The sequence below is a fragment of the Mytilus edulis genome, chromosome 14 (genome assembly GCF_963676685.1).
Source record: "Mytilus edulis chromosome 14, xbMytEdul2.2, whole genome shotgun sequence".
NCBI classification, from domain to species: Eukaryota; Metazoa; Mollusca; class Bivalvia; order Mytilida; family Mytilidae; genus Mytilus; species Mytilus edulis.
Genome location: NC_092357.1, coordinates 13,660,791 through 13,682,141, shown reverse-complemented (window position 1 = coordinate 13,682,141; position 21,351 = coordinate 13,660,791). Strand labels below are relative to the sequence as shown.

The following is a 21,351-nucleotide window of genomic DNA, read 5'->3' as shown; positions in this document are numbered from 1 at the left end:
CTAAAATAATTCAAACGAGAAAACTAACATCCTAATTTATGTAAAAAAGAACAAAAAACAATTATGTAACTTATATTAACGACAACCACTGAATTAAAGGCTCCTAACTTGAGCCAAACACATACATAGAAAATGTGGTGGGTTAAACATGTTAGCGGGATCTCAACCTCCTATTTATCAACTGTATGCAGCTTTGGTTTTATTCAATTTGGCATTTCATATCCTTGGATTTGATCGCCCTGGATGTGTCCTTTTGAGAGGAAACGCGAGTCTGGCTAATGTGTATTGTCTGTATCTCTTAGTGTGCTTTTTTGTTACATATTTGTTTGTTTTGTGGTGATTATTTTTATAACACGAAGTTTACTTCTGTATCTTTTTTTTCTTCATTTTTTGCCTGTTGTTTCTGTTTGTTTTGTTCACAAATCGTTGTCAAAGTGATTACATTGGATGCGACTGCCATACAATCAAAAGGTTAAGCTAGCTATAAAACCAGACTTGATCCATTATTTTCTTAATACAAAATGCCTCTACCAACTCACGTACATTACAGTTGTTCCCCAGTTGTTTGATGTGTGTGAGCTTTTAGATTTGTCAGTTGATTAGAGCCTTTCTGTTGAATTTCTTCTGAGTTCAGAATTTTTGTGATTTTACTATTTGCTGATTAAATTACAATATCCATCATAAATTGAAAAGATTTTATCAACAGTTAACGAAAGTAACATGTTTAACAATATTTGCTTATTCAGTCAATATCAAGACAGAAAAACAACATGTGTCACTAATCGATGTTATTCACCTTGCAGATCATTCACTTTGTACTTTTATTTAACTTAGTATTTAAGTAGCCATTCTATTTCAAAACTCATCCTTCTATCTACGGACCTGCTATTACACATATTGGTAAGTTTTTTATTTATTTTCGTACAAACGATATTCTAGTTTAAAATTTATGCAATACAATTAAAAAGATTATGACAGAGAATTCCATTAGATAAACTTTTGCTTATATTGTTTGCTGAGAGCTTTAGTGTTCCATATACATGATATAGTAAAGTTGAAATCATCTTTTCGTAAATTTTACAGCCGCCATCTTGTTTGTTGAGAGATATTGATACTCGCAACAAAATGGCAATGTGCAAGTAACCATCTTTCTTTACTCGAGAAAGTAAACCTAAGTTAAGGAAAATAATTCAGTTATCAGTACGTTTGTGTCAACCATTTTCATAAATATATTCTAAGCTTCTATATTACATAGATCCAATCAGGTAAATGCTAAAAATATATTGATGAAACTTGAATTTTACAAACGCATCACTGATTTAAGGAGTTATCTCCCTGAAATAAATTCTACACCCTAAGACAATTTACCAAGAGTTGCTTAGTCTTTACATTTCTATGTAATGTTTTTACTTCACATTAGTCCATTTATTTTTATTTTTATTTTCGCCATTGTATTGTCTGGTTTTGAGAGATGTATGTCTTTTGTCGAATGCCACCTCTTTTATACTCTCTCTCTCTTCTTTTATAGCCTTTGTTAGAAATATTCCAATGAGTTCTTTGGCCGTTTAAAACCCATTATAAATGTTAATTATTTAAGATACTATAGACTTTAATTATTCAAATCAAACAAAAAGAAAGAAAAAAAATCTTCTATTTATAGGCGGAAATGATTTTAGGACAAACCTCAAATAGTAAATTCAAGATTAAAAAAAGGTTGACATAAGACACAGACCCCGAACAGACTAAACATATAATCTGTGTTAGCAATGGCATATGGCATTGTTGTTTACAGCCTAGTAACAAATATATATTCTGCATTAGTTAGTCAAACACAATTCAAGTTCTGTTACATTTCTGTTATTGAACAACACAAGTATTGTATGTTGATATTCCACAACATGTACTGTTATTGATATTACAATAATTTATAAAGAAAAAAGCAAGTAATTAAGACTTATCTAACAATAAGTCATACAAAATTTATAAATATTCGGATGTTTACGTACCCTAAAACTTGACTGAATATAAAATGTTGAAATTCAAACACGTTTCTGATAAAACAAAAAAAAAACTATAGTAGGGTGCCCAATCATCGAATTTGATCGATTTGCCTGAACAGAATAACACACGGCTATATTTTAAATCATTGGAAAGAGGAGAAAAAGCCTCATTGAAATGCCATTGTCGTCGTTGTCTGCCGTGGCCACGTTTTTCTTTTAAATCAGGATCAAAGGTCAAAGCAAAAATTCCAGAGAAATGCAGTCACATTTACATAGCTTTTTTCTACTACATGTATGCGTTTGGAGCAAAGAAAAAACAACTTATTTATAGAAAAATATCTTTTGTATCTGCATTTATAACTTATTTTATATTTTTTTTCTCCAAAAATGATTTTTTTTTGCATACGGGGTGTAAATTTGAAATTTTCAAACAGCTGTTAAATAGCAGCGACCTTGACCTATTTGTTATTTCTAAATTTGAAATTTTTGTATTCTATTCAGTACAAGTAAGATCTAAAGATGTTTTTTATGTCTTAATTTTAATAATTTGACGAAACCAAAAGGTGTTTTTCACGTCTTATAATCATAGTAAGGTGTTCGTCAATTTCTAGGTAAATATCAAATTCCTGTTATTGGATGGGAAAGAATATATATAAATGATTTGTTTCGAAATTTGTGTAACACTAACGTCAAACATGGTTGAATATAAAGCTCTGTGTATGTCTTTCTTCTAGAAGTAAAAAATACTGCAAACGGAGAAAAAAGGGGGGTTACAGTTATGAAAACAAAAGTCTATTAGAAACAGGTTAAACACCCCATCCTATATCTACAGATGACTAAATGAGCAACAATTGGCCATAATGTTTACAAGTATTCCAAAATATAATCAGGGAGAGGGTTATGTACAGCACCGATGTATTTTACAAACAATTGCAAACAAAAAAGGCGCGAGAAACGAAAGGGACATTAAAAACTTATATATTGAAGACAAGTTGACAACAGCATGCTAAAAAAACGAAGAAAAAAAAACACAAAAAAAGGAAAATAGAAAATTATGATCGAAGCTAGATTACCTATTAGGTGCTATGGTCTCCTGTAGTTTAAGCCCAACAACAACGGTCAAGGTCTGAGACCATATGGCATATTTTTTTTAATTTTCTTTTACATATCTTTTCCCACTACCCCACTAGATAGATTATTACTATATTTCCAACGATTTCAAAATTAAGTAGATGTTTTATTTATTAATTAAAAAGTATTATGGATGGCTTTATTTTCATTCAATTGCTAACCATGCTAACAATGATAAATACTTAAGGTACAAACAGAAATATGAAATCTTATACATCGTCATCTTCGTCGTCAACATTATTTTTAACTTCAACCAGACGAGTGTTTAAATTTTAACATATGTCATGGGCATGAATCTGTACATGACATATTTTGTTTTAAGCAAATGCAGCCCTTTGAAACACAGATTTCCCCTTGAAAGTACAAATAAATATTGCAGGAATTCATATGACATCTGACCTTTGATAAAGACAGGAAAAAGTCATTCTTCTTTACCCATCCTTACTGAAGAGGAGAACCTTAGGGTATAGTTTTTCTATATAGGAAGACATCAAATGTATGTATGGGGTGAAGCTCTTATTTCATATTGTTTAAAAGTAGAGGTAAAGGAGGATGTTTGACAAGGGAGGAATTTTAAATTGCAGCCAAATTTATGCTCAATTTGTTTAGGTCACTATGATCTATCTTATTTTTTGACTTGAGATCATTCAATCTAACATTAATTTCACCAGCTGCATCCATAGATTCATCGATGTCACAATTAGCTAGCTAGAAAGGTTTTAAAAATCGGCGAAATCATCTAGGTTGTCCTTCAAATCTTAAAAAAAACAGTGCGCTTACCGATCCCAAACAGGAATGACGTTGTATCACATCATGTTACAGCATGTGCGGCTGTTAGAATGTTGCTGATGGCAAACCCGAGATTTTTACATATTTCGTGGACAGGTATATAGCGGCGCACATATTTTGTGTCAGTTTTAGTGCCTGTTTGAAACCATAGTTAATGCGTATGCTGCATGAAGGGGAAGTAATTACCGCATAGGTTCAGAACATCTGTATCTTGTGACTTTAGTATTATCATACCCTTGATTCCTTTAACACCGGACTCTTTGTCTACAAGAAAAGCATGAAAACTCATGCAAGTATCTACTTCATCGGGCATACAAAATAATTCTTAAAATCTGAATACTCCTTCTGTGCAGATTTATGGTCCGTGGGAGTGCTAGCTAGATATCTTACTTCCTCATGTATCATAGTAACCGTTGATCTAGATCTACCATGATGCTGAACAATCAATTCGACAAGAAATCTGATGAAGACCTGCTCGTTTTCATTGACTCATGGAAACGTCGTCAGTCAGGAATTTGATGACCTTCTTTATATGACCTGAGACACTTTTACAGACGAACAAGAACTTGATTCAGCTTTAGAATAAATGTAGTTGTGTCTGCTAGTGTGTGATTTATGGCAAAAATGGTAGTACAATATTTTGTAATCATTAGTACGAAGATGGTCTAGATCTAAAGCATCGTGCAATATACTAAAATATACATGATCTTCCCGTGCTTTCATTTTTTATCCTTGCATATAAATAATCAATTCAGGCGAACCCTGACATTTTAATAACACACTTTCATTCATACTTCGTTCGTGGCTTGATTGACATAGTTTAACAGGACTGTGAATGTGTGGAATATTCCGGGTCTGAAACGGGACCTAGGAATTTGATTTGTACATAACAATTATAACAAAACTATCAATTCCAAAAAACAGTTTAAGTTCTAAAAACCAACAAAAAAAATACTTCCTAAAACATAACAACGATCTTCCAACTAACTGGACTATTCAAAACATACAAATCGGCCATATAACATGCAAAAAAGAGAAATGAAATTAGTGACAATTGTCCTAGTTAATGACCAAATAATGTAAGCTACAAAACGATTATCGGCACGAAATAAGGCGTGTTTGAATCAAGACAGAATTATCACTAAATTTGTGTTTTAAATTGCTTTTTTCTTCGCACCGATTAACATAACGTGAAAGATATTTGGCACACATATGAACCATGTCTTATTGATGTAATCAGAGTAAGAATCCAGTGAAAGTAACACGCAATAAATTTTCTTTCGTTCAAAATGTGGTAAATTTCAGCTAAAAAAATAATCTTATTAAAATCATGAAATACTTAAATTTAAACTATATTAATCTTTTTAGCTTTTGTTATATCATAAATTCAATTTTGAAACAAAATGATAAGTATCATTTGAACAAAGAACACAGAAAGCAATAATTTTTTTTCGTGTTGAAAATGGCCTGTATGATGAGGTATCTTTGGGTACCCTAAGAAACCACAAAATGTATAAAAATGTGACTCTTTTAAAACTTGAAATCAGCGATCAAAATATAAGATTGAGTGCATATAGGCTCAATGCGCTTACTTCTGGTTTACGATTCTTTCTAAATAATTTCATATTTGTAGATGACACTCGCGTCTGGTGCTAATATATAATTGCAATCCTGTATGGATAATAAGTTTATTTCTATATAGCCTGGAATATAAATTATTATATATCTACAGGTCAAATTATCAAGAAAATACGATTTGAGAGTACATATATTTATCAAAGGTCATGAAGGTATAAATCAGATGACGTAGTAACGGGCAAGTGGTTGTTTCCTATGACAACGTGTATGTGCTTATATCAAGCACATGGTGTGTGTTTATGTTCAATTTGATTGATTGGCATATACCCGAATTGCCGGGTTTACGGATCTATTTGTACATGACATTCGTGAAAAGCAGGAATAAGTATCACGTAAGGGGTTCGTTTGAGAACATAAAGTTATTCGAAGTTTGCCTATCGTTTAACCATCCATCCACCCCTCGTATGAGTTGGTTATTGTTTAATAATATGGGTATATACAAATGTTAAATTATATTAATATGAAGTTTCCTCTTTTATAGAGTTTGATTGTGTTACTGTATATTCTATTAAATGATTGATTGATTGTTGGTTAATTTACGCCGCATTATTCTATTCAATGATTTGCTTGCCTGAATTTATAGTGAAGGATTGAAGTTTGCGAATAAGAATATAGTTACAGTTACTGATAACTAGTTAAAAGCTAAAAACAATTAACAATATATTTCTAAATTGTCAATTCGTAAATTGTCAATTTGTAACTTGCACCTTTGTAGTTTCAACATTTTTAATCAGTAAATTGTCAGTTAGTTACTTGTAACTGTGCAATTTCATAATGCTTCATTCGTAAATTGTCGATTTGTAACTTGTATCTTTGTATTAAAATTCAACATTCATCATTTGTTAATTGTCAATTTGTAAATTGTAGATTTCAAAATTCTTTATTGGTAAATTGTCTTTTTGTATATTGATGTTTTGTAACTTGTAACATGTGACTTGTCGATTCGTGAATTGTCGATGTGTGAAATGTCGAAGTGTTAAATGTCATCGTTGTATTATGCTAAAGATCATTATGACGACAGATGGCGCTCGGGTTCTTCTTCTGTGTATAAGCCTCCTGTAAGTAGGAGCACCGCCATATGGAATATATACCAAAGGAGTTTAATCCATGTTTATGTACAGCGCTTACATATAAAAGATAACAAATAGATAAATACATTCATTTTGTTTGTTTTATATGGCATGTATAAAAGGGACTCGGTTTTATATTCAGGTACGTAACCTCGTATAAACATGTTTGTTTACTGTACTGGTCACCAAACCTGCAATGAGGTGTGTCACTTCCTTTATTAAGGTGTATGTGTCGCTGGAACGGGCTTCCTTATCAACTTCGCAAATATATTGTCACTTGGCACGAAATTTCTACTTAAAATTTAACCGGGTCAAAACAAGACTAAACACATGAAATATAAGACGGTGCTGGAAAAATACTAATATTGTCCTGGGCCCGCAAATTTTGGACTCAATGTTTAATGGCAGAAATGGTTTGACAACCATCATATAATTAATATTATAATCTCAATATTAAAATTTCAGAAAAGAATGTAATTATCTAATGATATGTTTTAATACAAGAAACAAATGGACGAACAGTCTTTATTTATTTGGCTCCTGAGTAATGAACATAAATCAGGAATCTGATGTACAGTAGTTGTCGTTTGTTTATGTAATTAATACGTGTTTCTCGTTTTTTTTTTTTTTTTTATATAGATAAGACTGTTGGTTTTCCCGTTTGAATGGTTTTACACTAGTAATTTTGGGGCCCTTTATAGCTTGTTGCTCGGTGTGAGCCAAGGCTCCGTGTTGAAGGCCGTATCTTGACATACCAAAAAAGTATAATGGGTTACTTTTATAAATTGTTATTTGGATGGAGAGTTGTCTTATTGGCGCTCATACCACATCTTCATATATCTATAAAAAAATGTTTAATGATATCATATAAGTACTTTGCAAAACAAACTGAATGAAAAATTATTTTAAATGAGTCACTTAGTTAATGTATACTATATATCAAAACTGTGTTGAATATGCACTATTTTGTAATAAAATCTAAAGGAACCAGAAAACTAATCGAGGCCCTAAAATTTGAGATATTGTCAACCGGAATGCGAGAAAACCGCATATATTTTAATGGTCAGGTCAATAATGGGATATCATGTCGTCAATAGTATGGGACCAGTTCACACCTACAAACACCAATAAGCCTGAAAGAATACAGCGACAACCTGTGAGATTTATAACAGAAGAGTACAAATCCGGAGAAGTTGGTTGCTTCTCAAATACGCTCACCAAACTGAAACTACAAGATCAAGTCAGAAGCTAATATTTCTAACAACGAAGTTGCGGAGGGTGTAATGTTGTCACCCATCCGTCTGTCTGTCTGCCTGTCCGTCCGTACGTCAGTCCATCGGTCCTGTTTCTTGTCATCGCAACTCCTCTCAAACCACACAACAGAATTTCATGATAATAAGGACATACTAAGTAAATTTGCATATCGACAAGAAATTACATTTCAATTTTTTTTCTAAAAGTTATGCCCCTTTGAACTTATGTGCTTCGATAAACCTCTGCAACAGTTTATCGTCGCAACTTCTCTGAAACCACACCACAGAATTTTATGAAACCTTGTAGATAATAAGGACTTACTATGTAGATGTACATATCGACAGGAAATTATGATTCATTTTGTTTTTCTTATACAACTTTTTTTCTTACAGTTATATTATTTCTCCAGTGACAATGTGGGGACGTGGGGCATGTGAGCGCGCTCACTAAGGTTCTTGAATTTTCAATGATTTCTCCACGAAAATATTTGCACATTATTTGGGGTTTGGCCAAAGGAGTATGTATTTGGTCATTTTTAGAGTAAAATGATAGCCTGGGATCCTGGCTGACTGCTCGGCAGAAGAGCCAGGCGGAATACAACCTGGTATGTCAATAGGATATTAGGATTATATTGTTACGAATTCATTGCAACTGGTCTTTTATTTTATATTTGACATGCATATTTCAAAACAAAATATTGTATATTGATTAACATCGTGAATCATTTTAGTTAATTAACGATTGACAACATGTTAGATTTAGTAAGGTTGCCGGGCTATAAGGAGGTGTGGCACCAGGTGGGGTTCATATCGGGAGTACGGGGCATTAAGCAGCCTTTGAGATCGAGGGACTCGTGAATATTTTGGTCTTTTTGGTTGTACATTTTTATTGTAGGAAATCTGGTAGCGGCAATTTTTAAGCTTCTTGACCGGCCAGAAAAATTCAGTAGGTATATAAATTAATACATAAAATTGAGAATGGAAATGGGGAATGTGTCAAAGAGACAACAACCCGACCATATAACCGACAATAGCAGAATAGAATATATATGTCATCCCTTTCCTGTCAGAATAAAATGGTCCGATGATAGCATTTTATGATTAATAGAAATTGTTTATTACTAGTACCTGATTTTTTCAGTAATGATGTAGCCTTTTAAAGCCGACTATATTGTATAAGTTTTGTCATTGTTGAAGGCCGTATGTTGCCTATAGTTGCTTACATTGACCTTATTTGTACTTCGCGTTGGTGGATAGTTGTCTCATTGGCAATCATACGGTTTATTACCACATCTCCTTATTGTATATACCTAAATAATCCAGTCGTAATATTCCACTGACCAACGACTATTTCATTAACCCCGTAATTAGGAGAGCCTCAATTACGTTGAGGGACTGAACTACTCGGGATGTTTTTTATATAGTTTCCATTCTCGAACAAAAGTCCACGTCAGTAAACAAAATAAAACTGGGATCCTGTAAACATGCAATTTTTGTTTAGCTTTTTTTAGACGCATTTGCTGTAATTAATGGATTTAAATTACTTAGGTATATATTCCACAATGAGGTACTCCGACTTACAGGAGGATTATACACCGAAGAAGAACCCGAGCGCCATCTGTCGTCATAATGATCGTTAGCATAATACAACGATGACATTTAACACTTCGACATTTCACACATCGACAATTCACGAATCGACGAGTCACATGTTACAAGTTACAAAACATCAATATACAAAAAGACAATTTACCATTAAAGAATTTTGAAATCTACAAGTTACAAATTGACAATTAACAAATGAAGAATGTTGAATTTTGATACAAAAGATACAAGTTACAAATCGGCGACAATTTACGAATGAAGCATTATGAAATTGAACAGTTACAAGTAACAAATTGACAATTTACCGATTAAGAATGTTGAAACTACAAACTTTAAGATGCAAGTTACAAATTGACAATTTACGATTTGACAATTTACGATTTGACAATTTAGAAATTACACAGTTACAAGTTACGAATTGACAAGTAACGAATTAAGAATTTTGACCCCGTTGGCTTTCCATAGAAGAATCTTTCTGTCCTTAATGTTTATATAAATGTGAAGCAGAATGTCTGCTTATGGAGTTGATATTGATTTAAAGTTGATACTACTCGTGTATTGAAGACAATGTGCAGATAGTTATGGCTGTTCATGAATATATAACAAATTCAGAAAGATTTCTATAATGAAATGTATTTTATAGTCCAAAACCAAATTAATTTTTACTTTGTATTTCTGTATTTTATATTTTATAAAAGCTCCTATACCCGAACCAGCTGAAAAATAATTAGAATTGAAACAAAAGTTAATAATGAAACGACATTTCATTGAAATTAATATTATTAAAGCTTAAAAGCTAATAAATGTACCTTTATTTCTATATCATTCATATATTCAATTTGTATATCTTTAATTTCTTAAATCTATTTTTTTCTTAATTATTATTAACATGATTAACATTGTAAATTCTGTTTATATTATTATAATTCTTTAATGTATCATTATGGTTACTACTCGCTGTCGTTTTTCTTCAGGTGCAATAATTTAGTAAAAAATAGTACATGCTATCAAACATGTTGTTTTAAAAATGAGTTATTAAATTTACTATTTTAAATAGCTGACTGGAGACCATTTAATTTAATGCGAGACCTCTAACCAATGTTGGAGCTTATTACCTAGAATATAAAACTTTTTTCATAATTTATTTTTCTTATTATTCTGAGTTAAACTTTGACAGATTTTAAAATATTCTTACTTTTGATCTGAGTTAACTTTTTGAAACATCAATCCAGTCAGCTTAGAGGTATTTTTGAAAAATTAATTAAGTTTTGTCATTATGTTTGTGTATGTGTTGCTTTGTTTGACTGTAATATATTGTACCTTATTTTGTGAAGAGGGCTTACATGGGCTATGCCTGTTGCCCAATCCAATTCAATTTATTGGAATAAAATATTGTTTAAACTAAACTAAAAGTCTTGACAAAAATTTTAAAAGATTCTTGATTTTCTTTCTTTTGTTTTGAGACCCAAATAATACCAAAGCAAATATAACCTATAAGTCCGAGTCAGCCTTTTCCCACCATATTTTAAATCTCAAATATCTTGAAAAAGAGGTGCATGACCTTTTGATATTTTTAGCTTATTTTTATCATTAACACATGTTCTACCGGCGTATATTATCATTTTCAAATTCTTGATTAATTTATTTTCACATCCTAAATAGTAAAGAAGGAACATTATGCAAGTACATTGTACCTATAAAGTACTTTAAAATGTCATTGAATTATTGGAAGTGTATCACGTTGTTTCCTACAACTGGAAAAAAAATGTATGACGGTATGATACTTAACCCCTAACGGGAGGGATTTCACTTGATATTCATATCATGAAGACATAATCGTTCAGTTAGTTTAATTGGGGTCTGGAACGGCATGTCAGTTATTGATTCCTTTGTTAATTCATTCATCATTGTCATTATGTTTAGTTTCTTTTGTTACCCTTTTTGACATCGGACTCGGACTTCTTTTAAACCGATTTTCACAGTGCGCATTGTTGTGTGTTTATTTTTCCTACATTGGCTAAAGCGAAAGTGCGAGGGTTGAGACATCAAAAACATGTTTAACCCCGCCGAATTGTTGCGTCTGTCCGAAGTCAGAAGCCCATGGCCTTTGTTAGTCTTGTATGAGTTTTAATTTCAGTTTCTTTTGTATATTTCGGAGATTTAGTGTGACATCCACTATCACATAGCTAGTATACATTTTAGGGACCAGCTGAAGCACACCTCCGGGTACGGGAGTTTATCGCTGCCTTGGAGGCCCATTTGTGGCCTTCGGCTGATGTCTGCACTGTGGTCGGGTTGCTGTCGCTTTGACACTTTCCCCATTTTCATTTTCAATTTCACAGTGGAGCATATCTTTTTACGGTAAAAACTCATTTTGCAGGAGTTATGGGAAAGTATTTTTTAGTAATGCAGTCACTGTATTAGAATGTTATTAGATCCGTTCGTGTAAATAATGACCTTACCCAGTGGTTTAAAGTTGAAGCTTAAGTGAAATAAGGCTTATCCTTTCACCGACATTGTTTTCTATTCATATAAATGTCTTAGGGGACCGTGTTAATGGGTAGGATTGTGAAGTGAAGGTTTATAGTTTACAGTATAAATCAAATGAAGAGCCATTTCTCATTCATGGTAGCGGTATTTAGGGCACTAAATCGTTCATAATTCATAACTCAAAACAGTTCCTTTTTAGCGTCACGCGGCGATATGGGCTTTACAAAAACTCTAATATGATCTTCAAGGTATAGAAAAAGGGTGTATGCTTTTCGTATATTTTTTTTGTATATAAATTAGGCCATTAATTTTCTCGTTTAATTTGTTTTACATTTGCCATTTTGGGGCATTTCAAAGCTGACTAAGCGGAATGCACTTTGCTCATTGTTAAAGGCCTATATTTGTTAATTTCTGTGTCATTTGGTCTATTATGGAGAGCTGTTCATTTGCAATCATACCACGTTTTCTTTTTTATTTGGGCTTTTCGAGTGCATACAACTGTTGATTAGCTAAATGTGAGAGATCTTGTTTATAATTTATCTGTATGTACAAATACTGTAATCCGTACAAAAAGTAAAAATAAAACTAGCAGAATAAGATAACACGGAATGGCACGGGGAAGTTTATCATGAATTACGCAGCTCTCAGAACGGAAACAAATTGAGATCTTTTTAGGCAATACAAACAATGTGTGAAAACTGAACACTGCGTCCGACTGGACATTTTCAAAAATTAGCGACATATAATGTATCTGTTTTGCTCCGGTTTACTCCCACACTGGTGCTAGACAGAAAGATACTACAGGACGCCTACACCCATGGAACACAGAACACGTGTGTAGTGCGAATCAAACAGCATTTAAACAGAAAAACACTTTGTGATTGAATGCTCATTTCAAGACGAACTTCGATTCAATCGTTTAAATGAATACTAAAATCTAATTGATACTTACAAGATGTTGAAAATACAGAAACGTTATTGAAATTATTAATTGAACCACTATCTAGTATTATTTTGGCGCATGTAAACATACCTTTTCTACGTAATGATGTACATGTAAATATCATACTGTATTTGATATTTATAATGTAAATATTATACTTCGTGACATATGAATAACGTAAATATTCCAGGAAAATGTTTAACTGTTGGTACGTGATTGTTATTGCGCTCAGCATATACAATGAGACGAATGCAGAAAGTAAGCTTTATACATATGGATAGTCTGTAAACAATGATCATGATATGTATAAATAACCTACAGATATTTAGATTTCTAATGCTGTTTTGTTAGTTGTTCTAAATATATCGCACGACCACAATACATTAGTTTATTGACAAACATAAATGGAAAGAATTTCATTCGAAAATGTGTCAAACTAAATTTATTAATTTTATGTAATGAGTTCTATCATTTTGATCTAAAAAAATGCATTCACATTATCGAATTTGACTGAAATACTCATCAATTTCTTCATTCCTTTTGACTGCAAAAGCCAATTTTAATTTTTGAATCAATTTTGGAAACCATTTTTTTCATTCTTTATCTTTGCATAACTTATAATTTACTGTTAGAAATTTAAAGATATTTTAAAATATAATACCTTCATTTTTTAGAGTTAACTCATCAATGTAAGACTTCACAGGGAAGATGCGCTGAAACAAAAGATTCCAATTGTGAAATAAGTTTTGGTTCTGGATGGACAGAAAAGGGCAGCTGTTGTCGAAGGAGACCGTGTTGCGTGTGTAAGTATACTATCATGCAAGTCGTCGTGAACTAACCTTTATTTGCAGTTTATCGCGCAAATATTAGCTAGATTATCTAGATAGAACCTTAGCTACAATTAGCAGAAGAATCTTTTACTTCAATAATTCCTCGAGTGTATTGATTTTACTTATTCTACAAACGAAGATGATTTCCAATACTATATATATATATTATATGATGCGTTTAATAACCTCTCACTGTTGGTGTGTTTAATAACCCTAAATTCCTCTGACTGTATGTGTGTTTTATACGTAATAAACTATATTTGTTATTCAGATCACAGAGAGGGTATAAGTTGTTACAGTTCCCCGGCTCGGATTCTGTATACACTGTGTAAGACTTGAATTTAACATATCATACGGATTACCATTTTCTAATGTATTGTACAATTGTATGATACTAAACTTTTAACGGAGGGATTATGCCTTATATTCATATGATGGAGACAAAATCTTTCAATGAGTTTAATTGACGTCTGGAGCCGGCATGCTAGTAACTGCTACTAGTTCTTTGTTAATCTATGTAGCATTGTCATTTTGCGTAGTTTCTTTTCTCAATTTTTTTTATCTTTTGAATTCGAACTTTTCTTAACTGAGTTTTACTGTGTGTTTGTTGTTCTACATTAGCTAGAGGAATGAGTATAAGGTTGAGATTTCATAAAACATGTTTAACACAGCTGCATGTTTGCGCCTGTTCCAAGTCAGGAGATTCTGGCCTTTTTTAGTCTCGTATATTTTTAACTTAAGGTATATATATAGTTTGGAGCTAGGTATGACGTCCATCATCACTGAACTAGTACATAACTTTGTTTAGGGTCCCGCTGAAGCAGGCCTCCGGATGCGGAATTGATTGTCGGGCTGTATTGCAGACCCATTGGCACAACTGTTTAGAACTTTGGATTTTAACTTTGTACTTGTTTTGCATTATATCTATTTTGATATGACCGTCACTGACGAGTCTAACTTAGACGAAACGCGCGTCTGGCATACTTAATTATAATCCTGGTACCTTTGATAACTATTTAGTTCAGTGTGAAGATATTCAATCTATCCAACGTTAAATTAATCCTGGAATCACTGTCAAAATGAAAGCGATTTCTAACATAAACCCTGCAAAACTCTGAATGAGCATTCTTTTATGCTTGACACATCTTTTGGCCAATTGATCGAAAACAAATGTTACGATAAAAAACTTTCGGGGAATTAACAAATAAATTTTCTTTTCAAATCAAATCAAATATTTGTCCTTATCTTAGTGTATCAGGATAGTTATGCATTCTTTTCCCACTATAACAGATCATTGAGCTATGCAAGTTTACATCTTACAATTATAGTCTTCAATCAACAAACGTAGCGCTGATTGTCTCTCGTGGATTTGTCTTTTAATATTTGTTAAAAAAGGAACTAATCCATCTGATGAGTTAAGCATTTTTCAACTGATTTTTATAGTTCGTTCTTATGTTGTACTGTTATACCACTGTCTTAGGTTAGGTGGAGGGTTGGGATCCCGCTTAAATATTTAACCCCGCCATACTATGTGTGTATGTGGCTGTCCTAAGTCAGGAGCGTATAATTCAGTGGTTGTCATTTGTTTATGTGTTACAAATTCGTATTTCGTTTACTTTTTTATGTACATAAGACCGTTAGTTTTCTCGTTTGACTTGTTTGCCATTTTGGGGTCTTTTATAGCTGACTATGCGGTGTGTGCTTTGCTCATTGTTGAAGGCCGTACACGGTGACCTATCGTTGTTAATTTCTGTGTCATTTTGGTATCTTTCGGAGAGTTGTGTCATTGGCAAGCATAGCAGATGTTTTTTTTATATACAAATGTAATCAGTTTAGTTGTATTATTTGTTTTTTTTTTGTTTGTTGGTAATAACTTGTAAACTGCAGATATTCTTGTAGTTCAGTGTGAAGATATTCCACCCAACAATCTAACAAATGGTACTGTTACTGTAAAGGAAAGAACTATTGGCTCAACGGCAAATTTTACCTGTGACGCTGGACATTCACTTGTTGGAAACGAAACTTTAAAATGTACATCCTCAGGATGGAATGGGAATATTCCACAATGTCGCTGTAAGAACAAACAATTACCTCTGTTTCCTCTTGATTGTTGGATATTAGTGTAACAAACATAAAATAGTTTTACAATGTTAAACTATCTCAACAACACATTATACAATTGTTATGTTATTATTAGAGGAATTTGGCTACTTATTTTTTTGTATTTTTGACATATGGCTCTTCAACGGTTTCGGTACTTATACATCTTCGGATTTCAAATGTTTGGCTTTGAGCGATCCTGATGCAGGTAAATCAGGAAAAGCGCTTCGGACGCAAGAAATCATTAAACGTATTGTTTTCAATTTTTTTATATTCTATCCGAACGAATACCATATAGGATGATCACTGAAACAGAAAGACATGTTGACGCTATGTTGATCTAATAAAGGCAAAATAATAATTTGGAAACCAGTCGATACTGTCTTCAAATATCAGGATCCGATGGTGATATTTCCACCTTGGCAATGATTACAATGAAGCACTTGTTTGACTGATTGTTTGCTTCGTATCTTAAACTGTTACAGTGACAACAATATAAAGAGCAACAAATACTATCCAACGTAAAATGTATACTGGCATTATTGTGATCGAATGAAAAGCAAACGAACTAACTCTACAAAACGCTGAACAAAAAAACGTTCTGTTATGCTTCAAACATCTTGTTGCACATTCATTGAAACTAAATATCATACTTGGGAGTAAGACACTGTAAGGCACTTTCTGGAAATTACGGATACAACTTGTGTTATAATATCCCGAAGACGGCAAATACAGGTAACATAAATCCAATAAAACACTAAACTCTCGAGTTCCGTTACAGAAAGGGTTCCTTTTCAGCTACAAACAATCGTAAAACAATGTGACTTGTGTCCATGTTGCTTTTTGTTCGCCTAACATCTAGAAGGGTGCTCGAAATAATGATTTAACATCCAAATAATACGAATATCATAAATTGTAAGAACCATAATAATGCGTCTGAACATTACCAAACAAAATTTATAAATTTGTTGTCATCGAAAACAAAACTTGACAGCAATGTATGAGCTTCGAATGTAGACAACCATTTATAATATGTAATGTATGATAGTTGGCACAAATCCTTAAAACAGTTAATATTATTTTGAAACAATTTTAGTGTATATAGTGTGTCCTGAGACGATAGCCTTCTTTCGTGGGTCAAAGTACATATTCAGCTGTCGCCAGGGAACTTGGTCTAATTCTGAGGTAAGCAATTTGATATCTTAATATACAATTTCCTATTTTAGAACGTACCATAAAAATGTGTTTGTATATATTACTGGATTTCTCTTACAGTAACATATTTATAAATTATGAAATTGTTAATTTGCATTATCACACCAACTTGGTCCGATTCGACTGTATACAATTTTGATATATTGATATACAATTTATTTTTTGCAACCATAACATGTGTTTGTTCTACATAACTGGATTACTCCTTAACTAAAATAGTATTAATCTATAAATTTGTGAATTTGCATTGTCCGAAAAATATTTAGACAAGAAATAAAAATCAAGGAGAAAAATCGGGCTCCGAGCTGGGCAGAGATAAACGTTAGAAATATGTCAATCAATACGCTATTACTTTTCACCAGATATACAGTTATGTCTTTCTGGCATACAAGTAATGAGTGTAGTCTTCTCTTATCTATATATGTTTTAATGAACTAGGAATTGTGATATGTGCTGATCAATTGTTTATATTTCTTAAAATTTTACACAAAACCAAAGAAAATGTTTAACAGGTAAACATCTTATATTCCTTTATTTTTAAACAGATGATGAACATTATTACGTTATACTTCATGAATAATCTGTGCTTGCCATCAAAAATGCTGACAGACGTAATCCGTTACATTTTTATGATGAAGATGTCTTTGCTGAATAAATCAAAATTCACAGGAATAAATTACCTTAGCTGTACATAGCAAGACTTATCTGGATGTTTAGTTCCGAAATGCACTTCACCTTCATACATAATTTTTCTTTTTAACGAATTGATTCACTAACGATATTTTTTTTGGTCGGTTCCCTGCAATGTTTACACAGTGATAAACATGGTGTGTTTGCTGAATTTTAAAACATATATTCATTGTTGTAGGCTTACTGCATTTCCAAAGGTGGACATCTGACTAGCATTGAAACTGCTGAAGAAAACACTTTTATATTAGACGTGCTTGAATTGATGCAGAAAATACTGGAATTACCTCGTAAGAAAATAAGCAAATGTTTAAAGTTTCTCTTTTTTTTTCTCTCTGTCTGTTATTGTGTGAAAATATGGCAATGTTAATTGTGTTTTAAAGCCGTAGATAACCGATTGTTAACTTATAGTAAACAATCAACAAAGAAGCATGGCCATTGATCACGTGTATAGCATGTGTTATCAGATAATAGTTTATTTTAAATGACAAATCCATGAGTATTGCTAGCACCGGATTTTTACGAGAGGGTTTTTTAATTTGAGGTTTCATATGACATATGACAGAAAATACAAATAAACAAAGGCGTCATTAAACAAGCTTTCTTTCTACAAGAAAAAAAATTAAAATTCCCTATCTAAACAGAGTATTTGTTTCTACTAAAAAAAATTATACGGCCTTAACTGTTTAAAAAAAATGGTTCTAAAACACAACTACGTGTTATTTATTTAAACATTTTTAATCATGCAATACATCACCAAGTTTTTTTTTCTTTTTATAAACTGCCTAACGTGTAAACGTGTAGATTGTCAATTCGTTACTAAATTTGCAGATCTGTGCAATGACTAGACCGATTGTGTACTGCGATTGCTCAATTCTGGATGGCGTTATACCATAAATCTAGCTTAATAAAGAAGAGTCAGTGCTTGAAATAAATTGTACAGTACTATAAGTAGTGTCTGGTGCAAACACAACATTTCAATCCTAGTATCTATGCTGAGGGTTTTTTTTAACAACCACTAAGTCGATGCAAATGCTGGTGGTATTTTAAATCCCAAAGGGTATCACCTGCCCAGTCATCTCATATGGTCATAGTTATAAATTTTTACAAAAGTTTAGTTTTTTGAAATGCTTCTTACTTCAATTTGTCTTTATAAATTTTTGGATTCGAGGGCCACTGATGAGTCGTTTGTAAACAAAACTCAGGTGTGTCGCAAATACAAATTTTAATCCTGGTATTTATGATGAGTTTATTTAAAACAATAACAATAAACATGCATGACACGGGTTATGTTCTTCTCGTATATGTTATGATGGTATGTTACTAAACCCCTAATGGGAAGGATTGTGCCTGATATTCATATGATGAAATCATAATCTTTCAATCAGTTTAGTTGAAGTCTGGAACTGGAATGTCAGTTAACTTTTTGTAGTCTGTTGTTATTTATGTATAATTGTCATTATCACTGAACTATTATATATTTGTTTAGGGGCCAGCTGAAGGAAACCTCCGGGTGCGGAAATTTCTCGTTACATTGAAGACATGTTGGTGACCTTCTGCTGTTGTTTTTCTATGGTCGGGTTGTTGTCTCTTTGATACATTCCCCATTTCCATTCTCAATTTTACCATATCATACGAGAAACAAATCTGTCCAATATGTTTATTGTCCATCTTGTCATTCGCATAGAAAAAATTATATACAGATCAGAGGCAAAGTTGTCGTCTTCAAACACGTTTACTTGCGCTATAATTTATACAAATCTATCCCAAGTCAAGAGCTTGTAATGCAGTGGATGTCATCTGTGATTTCCGTAAACTGTTTTTTTTTTATAAATTGAATTATTAGTTTTCTAAATTGAAAAAAAATCATATTTTTCAACATGGAGAGCCTTTATTATCTATTATAAGGTATTGCGTTTTCTCATTGTTTAGGTGCCATACGATTTCACATAGTTGGTAAAAGTACCAGGATTTTTTATTTAATACGCAAGACGCGCGTTTTGTCTACATAAGACTCAACTGTGACGCTCAGATCAATATGGTTATAATACCAAACAAGAACAAAGTTGAAGAGCATTGAGGACCCTAAATTCCAAACAGTTGTGCTAAATACGGTCTATACATACTTCTGGGATAAGAAAATCCTTACACCCACTTCATTAGAACTGTATTGCATAGTTTTTTCTCATAAGCAATCATACGGTTTCATAAAGTTGCCAACATCCACTTTACAAGAACTGTATTGCAGAGTTCTCTTATTAGCAAGCATACGGTTTCATATGGTTTGCCAACATCCACTGCATTGTATTGTCTTTAAATTCATACCAGATGTTATATTCTTGATGACATTATTTTAAAGAAATTACATTTCAAGAGAACAGTCTTACTTATTATGTTGATATATTATTTTTTTAAGCATATTTCTGGATTGGCCTTACATCCAATAACCCTGAGATGTCATATAAGTGGTTGTCTGGTGAACCACTTAACTTCACTGACTGGTTTCAAGGAACACCACAGCAACCACAGCAACCAGATAATCTAAATACCAATGGTGTGGCAAATGCAAACTGTGCTTTGATAAGTCAAGGCTATTCTTTAAAATGGGCTGACGAAGTTTGTTATCAGAATTTATGGTACATTTGTGAAATTTGGTAAGTAGAATTAAACAGAATTTATTTTGGTTAAAAAATGAAAATTTATACATGGAAAACATACAACTACCTCCTTTAGACAATAAAAAGGAAAACAAAGGAAATACGAACATGTCTTTTGTAAACTATTGAATATGGAAAAAATTTAATGTTTTGGTGCAATCATATAGAGAGATAAACTCATGAATCATTCTAAATAATGAGGGTGTTCTTATCCCAGGCAAATAACCCTAGCCGTATTGGTCACAACCTTTATGAACCTTTTGTCCTCAGTGCTCTTCAATTTTGTACTTGTTTTGGCTTTCGGATTTTTTTCATCTGGGCGTCGCTAATTGGTCTTGTATGGTCGAAACGCACGTCTGTTGTATATAATTTTAAACCTGGTACCTGTTTAGCTATTATTCGTGTGTTTCTCTGTCCTATATGTTCTCCCATTTATTTGTATTGTAGTCCTGTCATGTTTTGTTATTATTTTAATGAAATATTTAATATTGTCATAAAAGCGATTGGTTTGGCATGCCATAAAACCAGGTTCAACCCAACATTTTTTTCTTAAAATATGTGTGTGTTACATTTTAATGTTGTATTTCTGTTGTGTCGTAGTTCTCCTCTTATATTTGATGCTTTTCCGTCAGTTTAAGTTTGATTTTTTCCTAATCGATTTATGAATTTCGAACAGCGGTATACTACTGTTGCCTTTATTATTCATCATATATACCGAATTGAAATTTGGATGTGTGTCATACGCGTGAGACACACTTTGTGTGATTTTTCTGTATGCCTTTCGTGTTTCTTTGGTTTTTTTTAGTTGTCTGGATTGTGAGACAATGTTACCTGCTGTACCTTTAGTTTTGTCAGTTGTACCTGTTGTGTCTGTTTATTTTGTTCGCATATCGTTGTCAATATGGTGGAATTTAGATGTCATGCTAGTGGGAGCTTTGACTAT

The 21,351-nt window shown here is 32.5% G+C and overlaps 1 protein-coding gene across 1 annotated transcript in view; it reads left to right on the top strand.

The window, feature by feature from the left end:
* The first annotated feature begins 780 nt into the window (after positions 1-780).
* The window catches only part of LOC139503989 (brevican core protein-like), a 53,987-nt gene continuing 33,416 nt past the window's right edge, over positions 781-21,351 (top strand). The window contains exons 1-7 of the mRNA XM_071294037.1: positions 781-900; positions 13,110-13,177; positions 13,594-13,722; positions 15,649-15,822; positions 16,946-17,034; positions 17,933-18,041; positions 20,168-20,405. Coding sequence (XP_071150138.1) covers positions 13,114-13,177; positions 13,594-13,722; positions 15,649-15,822; positions 16,946-17,034; positions 17,933-18,041; positions 20,168-20,405 — 803 coding nt within the window. The 5' untranslated portion in view covers positions 781-900; positions 13,110-13,113. The remainder of the gene's footprint in view (positions 901-13,109; positions 13,178-13,593; positions 13,723-15,648; positions 15,823-16,945; positions 17,035-17,932; positions 18,042-20,167; positions 20,406-21,351) is intronic.